This window comes from Dioscorea cayenensis, chromosome 20, assembly GCF_009730915.1.
Source record: "Dioscorea cayenensis subsp. rotundata cultivar TDr96_F1 chromosome 20, TDr96_F1_v2_PseudoChromosome.rev07_lg8_w22 25.fasta, whole genome shotgun sequence".
Classification (NCBI taxonomy): Eukaryota; Viridiplantae; Streptophyta; class Magnoliopsida; order Dioscoreales; family Dioscoreaceae; genus Dioscorea; species Dioscorea cayenensis.
In genome coordinates, this window is record NC_052490.1 from 7,361,227 (window position 1) to 7,370,158 (window position 8,932).

Consider the following 8,932-nt stretch of genomic DNA (forward strand, 5'->3'; position numbering starts at 1 on the left):
AAAAAAATTTTTTTTAATAAGCAATCAGAGAAATCTTACATTAATCTCAATAACAAACACCCCCATAGTTCTCCTTTTACTAAGCCGAAAGCGTTCCCATGATTCCGTAACACAAACTTTGGTCCGACAGAAAAACATGCAGCTTTTGAAAACCTTTTTTTTAATATATGGAGAGCAATTTCGCAAGAGCTTCGACAAACCAAGCCAATACTTTTTTAAATTTCCCGGCAAAACGAATCAACCCAAAGTTTCAACCCATGTTACTCAAAGAACAAACAGAGAAGAAATAAAATTTCACTTTTCATTATCAAAATCAGAATCAAAAGACATAACTTTGGAGCTTTGATGGCTAGAATGGTAGCCATTCTTATTATCAAAACTATAAAGGTTGCCTGAATTAGTATTTTTGTTGCTAGCAAGATGCTGAGCATGAAGATGATGCTTTGGTGTGATAGCAGAGAATACAACAAAACTTCCAAGGAGGACCAAACCAAAGCCCAGGCAGTTCACCAATGTAGCCTCAGCTGACCGGCGTGGCATGCCGTGTTTAGTTTGCAGGAAGGTCAGCTTCTCTAAGAGGCCTGTTTCAGCTGTCGCAACCGCAAGGATATAAGTGTACAACCCGACAAACACATGCCATGGTAAGACGATTATTCGGGTTCGACGACCCTCACTATGATGCCAGAAGCTCATGAAACCTGCAATCCACTGAGCAGGAACAGCAGCAAAACAAAACCATCAGGCTTTTTTTTTCTCCGATTGAGTTGTCATAATTCATTTGATTCAACTTCAACCCTTTGTACTTGTTTTGTTGTGATAGGTACATTATTAATGGGATTTACTTCACTTATCGAAGTATTCATGAAAGAATCTTTGGATTTAAATAGATAATTAGATATTTTGGAATCCTAATTCAAATGCACGTGCAGTTTACATATTTCTATGAATTCTTGAAGTATATGGTTTGTCATTATTCTTTTAAATATTCACCAAATAAAAAAAAACATATATTAATTATTTAATTATTAAATACAAATTTTTTTAGAAATTTCCTGATTGTCTAGTGACTTCTTAAATCCTCATGGCAAGACCACAAGTGCAAAAGGGGGACAAAAAAGACAAACTGGCATTTCCCATAAAGAAAACAGTCCAAATTGCAGGTGTTCAGTCATTACTCTTCTATCATCATGTCACCCTAACCCAACTAATGCAAGACATACAAAATTTTTTCCTGTTTATACCCTGCAAACCAACGAGGCTTTATTACACCAAATTATTGTTTAAAAAAAAAAAAAAGCTTGTTTTCAGTTAATACTTCAGATTTTACAATATACTTGTTAGCTACAAAAATATGATAATCATATTAATAATGTTAAGACACAATATATTTTAAAAATTACTTTAACTGAAAATACAAAAAATACATAAATCATGAAATATATATAAGATATATAAAATAACTCAGACATGAATAATCAAATGTATGAGGATATCAGAGTAATTTCACATTATAAAAATATACATAAATTCAAACAAATAAAAGAAATGAATTTCAAAGTGCACCGACAATCAAGCTGTAACCATAGAATTCACGGAAAGCAGCGAAATAAAGCAAGAAGAGAGAAAGAGAGGGAGGAAGAGACCTGGGCGGAGAAGAGAAAAAGGCAGGCGAGCCCCATCAAAGAATGCAAGCTATAGAAATTGTTCATAATGCCAACATTGCCCTTGAACTTCGCCCAAATGCCCAAAACCCCAAATCCCAGCGCCGCCCCTTGCATCGCCAAATGCATCGACTTCCTCGCCCCTCTGGACCACCTCCGCATCCATCGGTGTGCCAAGATCGCTGTCCTCGCATCATACAACAACACAACACCTCTTAATTCATAATCCAATTATCTCCAATGACAACTATATATGTATGTGTGTATAGATTAATAATACCTTCACCGCTGAGGAGGATAAAGCCCATGACCATGAGAAGGGGGTGGAGAACCTGAAAGGAGAACAAAAAGAAATGTAAGTGAAATAATATGGTGAAATGGAAAGGGGAGGAAGTCAGGACTTACGGAGAAGAGATGGTCTAAGTGAGCAGTGGGAAGTGAAGAGGAAGTGGAGCTGAGGTGGAGGAAACTGGATCGGAAGCCGATGGACCAAATGAGAAGGAGAATGGTGACGGCTAAGGCTGAGAGTCTTGCTAAGGTTAACAGACTTGCAGCCATTGGAGTAGAGTTTAGAGAGATCTATGCAATTTTTAGAGTGGGAACATGTGAAATTGGAGGAGAATGAAGAGGAGTGTGGAGTTTGTAGTTATGATGACAGCTACTGGTCCCCAATGTTTTTATGCAAGTTTTTGGAAACAATTATTTAATTAATGACCATGGAATTATTTTTTTTAAGGGTATTGTTCTTGTTCCGGAAACCCGCAATCAAATCATTAATAACATTTATTACTAATTTAAATTTATAAGAATGTTTTGGTATGTTCTCCTAGTAAAATAAAGGAAAAATTATTATTTACCCCCTACACTAGATCCATGTTGTGAAATTTCATCATTGCCCTTAAAAATAGTGGGGAAAAACCGCCCAATCACATCAAGTCTAACATTTTATATATATTTTTTTCTGAAACAAACTTTAGAAGACTTTTCACCATGTCATGTCAATGTTTCCGTTTAAAATTATACAATTTTTTGTTTAAACAGAAATATTTCCGTTTAAATTTATTAAATTTCTGTTTGAAATGTTATGTCTCTGTTTAAATTTATCCAGTTTCTATTTAAACAGAAATGATTTTAGTAGATATTCGGATTCTACGAGTGTATCCGTTCCACCTCAGGACCATCCCTAACGGTTTAGTAGGCCTTCCTTACTCGTTAGATCAATTTGAAGTTTTATCATTGTATTTCGGACAACGCTTTGTAGGCGCTAACCATTTAAAAAACTCACTTCACTACCACGAGTGCGGACACAATCGTAGATCTTGCAAAGAAACTGTCGCCAACTAAGCATAAAGGGCAACTTATATTCGTTACATATGTTTTCCAAGAACTATCGCATATTATTGTACATTTTGCTCGTTATTTATGAAAATTGTTTCCATAAATAAGCGTAAATTTAAATGAAATGATGATATTTAAATTGAAACATAGTTGTACAAGTTAAATATTGATTAATTATCCCAGTTTCCACTTAAAACTTATGTTTTTTCTCAGTTATCTTTGTCATATCCATGTTTCCCTTTAAAATTAAACAGTTTTTTGTTTAAACAGAAATGTTTCTGTTTAAATTTATCAAGTTTCTGTTTAAAATGTTATGTCTCTGTTTAAATTTATCCTGTTTCTGTTTAAACAGAAATGATTTTAGTAGATATTCAGATTCTACGAGCGTATCCGTTCCACCTCAGGGCCACCATGACGGTTTAGTAGACCTTCCTTACTCGTTAGATCAATTTGAAGTTTTATCATTGCATGTCGGACAATGTTTTGTAGGCACAAACCATTTAAAAAACTCACTTCACTACCACGAGTGCGGACATAATAGTAGATCTTGCAAAGAAATGGTCGCCAACTAAGCATAGAGGACAACTTATATTCGTTACATACGTTTGCCACAAACTATCACATATTATTGTACATTTTGCTCGTTATTTATGAAAATCGTTTTCATAAATAAACGCAAATTTAAATGAAAACGATGATATTTAAATAGAAACATAGTTGTACAAGTTAATTATTGATTAATTATTCCAAATTCCGCTTAAAACTTATGTTTTTTCTCAACTATCCTTATCATGTCCATGTTTTCTTTTAAAATTATACAGTTTTTTGTTTAAACAGAAATGTTTCCGTTTAAATTTATCAAGTTTCTGTTTAAAATGTTATGTCTCTGTTTAAATTTATCCAGTTTCTGTTTAAACAAAAATGATTTTAGTAGGTATTCGGATTCTATGAGAGTATACGTTCCGCCTTAGGGCCACCCTAATGGTTTAGTAGGCCTTACTTTCTCGTTAGATCATTTTGAAGTTTTGTCATTGCATGTTAGACAACGTTTTGTAGGCGCTAACCATTTAAAAATTTCACTTCACTACCACGAGTGCGGATATAATTGTAGATCTTGCAAATAAACTATCGCCAACTAAGCATAGAGGACAACTTATATTCGTTACATATGTTTGCCACAAACTATCGCATATTATTGTACATTTTGCTCGTTATTTATGAAAATCGTTTTCATAAATAAGCTCAAATTTAAAATAAAACGATGATATTTAAATAGAAACATAGTTGTATAAGTTAATTATTGATTAATTATCTCAGTTTTCCATTTAAAACTTATGTTTTTTCTCAGCTATCCTTGTAATATCCCTGTTTCCGTTTAAAATTATACAGTTTTTTGTTTAAACAGAAATGTTTCCGTTTAAATTTATCAAGTTTCTGTTTTAAAATGTTATGTCTCTGTTTAAATTTATCCAGTTTCTGTTTAAACAAAAATGATTTTAATAGGTATTCGGATTCAACGAGGGTATCCGTTCCACCTCAGGGCCACCCTAATGGTTTAGTAGGCCTTCCTTCATCGTTAGATCAATTTGAAGTTTTGTCATTTCATGTCGGACAACTTTTGTAGGCGCTAACCATTTAAAAATTTCACTTCACTACCATGAGTGTGAACACAATCGTAGATCTTACAAAGAATACTTTACAAATCAAATCAGAAAGAAACCCACAGAATATCAAAACAAAAGGAAACTGCACAACATCTTCAACGGCGTCCACCTCGCCTCAATACTTTGGAGCGCAAACTAATGAAATGCCGAAGATTTGAGCGGGAGTTTTCCTTCGAGGCAGTGGTCTAATCCTATAGAAGATGTCCAGGCAACGACAACTTTTGAAAAGGAAAAGCTGAAGAGATGAAGAGAGAAAAAGGAAACAAGTGTCAATAATGGTGTTCTCTGGGGATTAACCAAGAAAAAAACTGCTTCCTCTTGAAGAGGAAAAATTATTGCAGCAAAGGGCTTTTATGGTCAAACCATGTCTCACTTGCCACAACTTCCCATGCAAGGGATAATTTCGTCCAAAAAATTCAAAACTAACTCCATTAAATGCTTGAGGGGTTTCAAATTCATTGCATTCAAAAGGAGGGGTTTTTTTATGGATAATCAAATTTAGAGGGACAATTTGTACATATTGCAAATTTAGAGGGTGTTTTTGGTAATTTCCACTAAAATAAATATTATAATATTTGGGATATTTGACAATAACAAAATTTTTGGACTGAAAAATTATGAATGACAATTTTAGTGAAAATAAATAAATAAATCATGTTGAGTTGGTTATTTTGATTTTTTAAAAATATCTGCATACACCATAAGCAGCTGGATGGTGGCCTAGGAGAAATTTGACGCACTTTTCTTCACTGCAACTACATATATTTATTTCAAAAAATCATTATCAAGGCCGCTAATTTGTTAAGAATATTTATTTTAAGTTTAAATATCTAAATAATTTCTTTATTATTCAAACCCAATCTTTTTAGTTATTTATTGAAATTTCATCTATTATAGCCCTCTTATTTTATCATTTTGGGCAATTTTAATTCACCATGCAACATTTGTCATACTGACTGTTCGATTTAGTTGTCATGGCTTTTTTTCTTAATTAAAAAATTAGTAAAGAGAGAAAAAAATATTAAAATATTTCATGGATTCAAATCTAAAAGAATGGATCCGAATCCATGCTCTCACTCTCACTCACCCTCACACATTGAAATTCCTAAGTTGAATCGAACTCAATCATCGCTCGACACCCTCCATCATTTCCCTCAACACCGGCGAAGCTCTTCCGACAAATTCCTATCACAGTGTTCCAGGTAATCACCTTGCTGATCCTCACCACTATGCTCCAAGTTGCGCTCCAACCGATTCGATTTCCTTGTTTCCTTTAATTTAGTAGGAGAACTCTTCCATTTTCTAGCTTATTTATTGTAGTATTTAATGAATTTTGTGAGCACTCTTCCATTTTCGAGCACATAAAAATAGTAGTTTATTCAACAGATTTTAATCATGAGCTCTTAATTTCTTTGAAAAAGAACCATGATGATGATTGATTCAAAACATATGTTGAGATGCCAACATTTTTCTCTTTTTTCTTATAGTATTGCTGAGGACTTCCAGACGTGATTTTGGTTATAACTTGGAAAAAGAAGGCATCACATTGCTGGAGCTTTGTAGATTTTCTTGGTTTTTATATGATTTAGTTTTTAATATGCGAATGTATTTTCATCAAGGTTTTAAGTATTGTCTATTGTACATTTTTAAGAGTTGCCATCAATGACTTGGCAACTGATAATGGTGAAGAATGTACATTTCTATTAGCTATTTTCTACAACAATGATTATATGTATTTTAATATTTATGTTAATGAGAAATTTGGCCTGAATGTTGTGTCTCCTAGTTTGATATTTTTGCTGAAGAAAGTTCATTTCTACTAATGAACTGTGCATGTAAAGACATGAGTAAAGGCAATAATGAACTCGTGCACTTCTAGATTCATTGCACAAAATTAAACTTTGGCATATAATGTGATCTGTTGATCACATCTATTATTTCAAACACTCATAGCTTCATTGATAAAAATTAAAATTTGACATTTGATACAATTTTTTTCTTCATATATGTTGGACACATTAAACAAGCCAATAGTTTGCAAAAGCAGAACCATGCAATTAACAAAGACATTCTAATCCTGCATAGAAAGAATGTAAACCTTATTATCATTGGCATAATATTCTAAGCCAACAATGTTCTTCATATTTTTTTTCCCACATCCTAATTTCACATGACATTTGTGGAGTTTCCAACAAATGTAATACCAAAAAAGCACTGGTAAACCTATGCCTCCTTGCTGCAAAATCAACCATTTCCATCAAATGTAGTAACTGTCATACTTTGTTGTGTTGGGAATTCTAGAAATTCAGTTGTTGAGGAGGTCTGTTGACTTACTTCAATATGAGGGGTTTTTCTGCAGCGAGTCTTTTATTCGTTTGAGCTTGATAGTAATAACAACTAAAGAATATGCAGTACTAAGCAAAAGGTTAATGATAGAGCAAGTTGAATTTTAAAATAAGAATGGAGAATATAATTAATGCACTAGTATTATTGAATGATGAATTTTGTCGCACTTCCCTTCTAGTGATAAGTCCTTAGGTGTGATGACCCTACAATATTCAAGAAACATATTTCACTTCTTTGTAACTCTCACACACAATTGATCAAAACTCATCAACTCTTGAGAATTATTAATTCATTACATTACTTACTTCGAAAATAGGGATTGAACCCCTTTTACTAGTAGTAGCTCTTTTTTCTCCCCCTTTGATGCAATAATTGTCTTTTCTCTCCATTTGACTTGCTTGCTTCATGTTTTTTGCCAGTCACACACATAATTGATTAAAACTCATCAAGGCTTCAAAATTATTAATTCATTAGAATATCTTTATGATGATTATTAATTGCTCCCAAAATATTATTTGAACCTTAACTATCAGCAATTCTCTTCTCTTTTCTGTTTAATTGAATAGCTGCCTTTTCTTTCCCTTTGACTTCCTTCCTTCCTGTGTTTTCTAGCCACTTGAACCAATATTATAAGTAGTAACTTCCATAGCTATTAATTCTTTGATTATATTTACTAAATTAACATTGAAGAGAAGAACAAATAAATCATCTGAGCAGTAATGAAGACTTACAACATAAATTCTTTGTAGACAACAACGCTTGTTGTGGCCTTCTAGATGGCACATACCACACTTAAAGACAGGCTCTTCTCTTGAAAGTTTTGTGGTGCCTTTGTTCTTTCCTTCCTAGGGTTCCGACTTCCTTTTCTTTGATGGTCGACTAGGTATTATCTTAGCTATAGGTGGCAATAGTAAACATGTAGTAAACATATTGGTCAAAACCTTCTCCCATTAACTAGGTTGATAGTGAATTGATATGCCCTAAGGTATGTATCTTTTTTTAACCTTTTATAAATACAACTTAGTGGATTTTCTCTATGGAATGCAATTCCATCCATTGCATGCTAACAAAGTATGGTAGTTTTGTCCCACTTTTACAAGAGCAACTCATGCTGGATATCTGACAATGCCCCTTGCGTATGTCCCGCAAGTGCACGGGTTTGCCGAAGTAATAAATCCCAAGTGAGTGGATATCGTATCCACATGGAGTAGGGAGTACAAATACTTAAATTGTTTATTAACTAAGAGAAATATGAATAGTGATTTGTGTGACAAGATGTAATGCAAACAAAAGTAAAAGAGAAAGGAGAGATAGCACAAGTAGAGGAGAGGTAAGGCAATCGATATAAATGGAGTACTCGGATATTGATCCGCCTAGGACAATCATTTCAAGTGCAAAAACCCTCTATTATGCTTCATAACTAATGTATTAATGAGTCGTGGAGATCCTTTAATAAATGGTCCCAAATCTAAGGTCAACCATGCCTAACCCTATACATATCCCGGAGGAGAAATTGAACAATCTCTCAACCTCGCACTCGTATAGAATTGTAATGAGTTCAAGAGATTCTAAGTGATAAATCCTCTTCCTATATGTAGACCTAACCCTTTGGTCCAGGCAGAAGGTTCCTAGCCATAATTAAGCCCTAGATGCTAAAATCACTTCAATGCTTCACTCCATTGCACTCACAACTAAGCCTCAGCGGAAGGTCATCCCTTAGCCCATTCACTCTACTATGACCGCAAAGAACTCGAGGAATTGGAGGTAGAATAAATCACCCTCTCAACCCTCTCCAATCTAGGTTTGTCTAACTCTCGTGGTGTGTCATTTACTCACAAAGGTTACCAAGAAGAACTCTCAACCCTAGTTTCACTCTAAGGGAGTATTCATACAATCAATGCATTCAAGATTGAAACTCAATGA

General features: G+C 33.9%; 1 protein-coding gene across 1 annotated transcript; it reads right to left on the bottom strand.

Annotated features, from left to right (window-relative positions):
* Positions 1-294: 294 nt before the first annotated feature.
* LOC120251285 (probable transmembrane ascorbate ferrireductase 4) lies at positions 295-2,292 on the bottom strand. The gene is made up of 4 exons (XM_039259841.1): positions 2,067-2,292; positions 1,942-1,993; positions 1,644-1,843; positions 295-708 (listed from the first exon to the last, which is right to left on the bottom strand). Exons 1-4 carry the CDS (start codon positions 2,217-2,219, stop codon positions 295-297), a joined length of 819 nt encoding a protein of 272 aa, XP_039115775.1. The 5' UTR covers positions 2,220-2,292.
* Between the last annotated feature and the right edge of the window lie 6,640 nt (positions 2,293-8,932).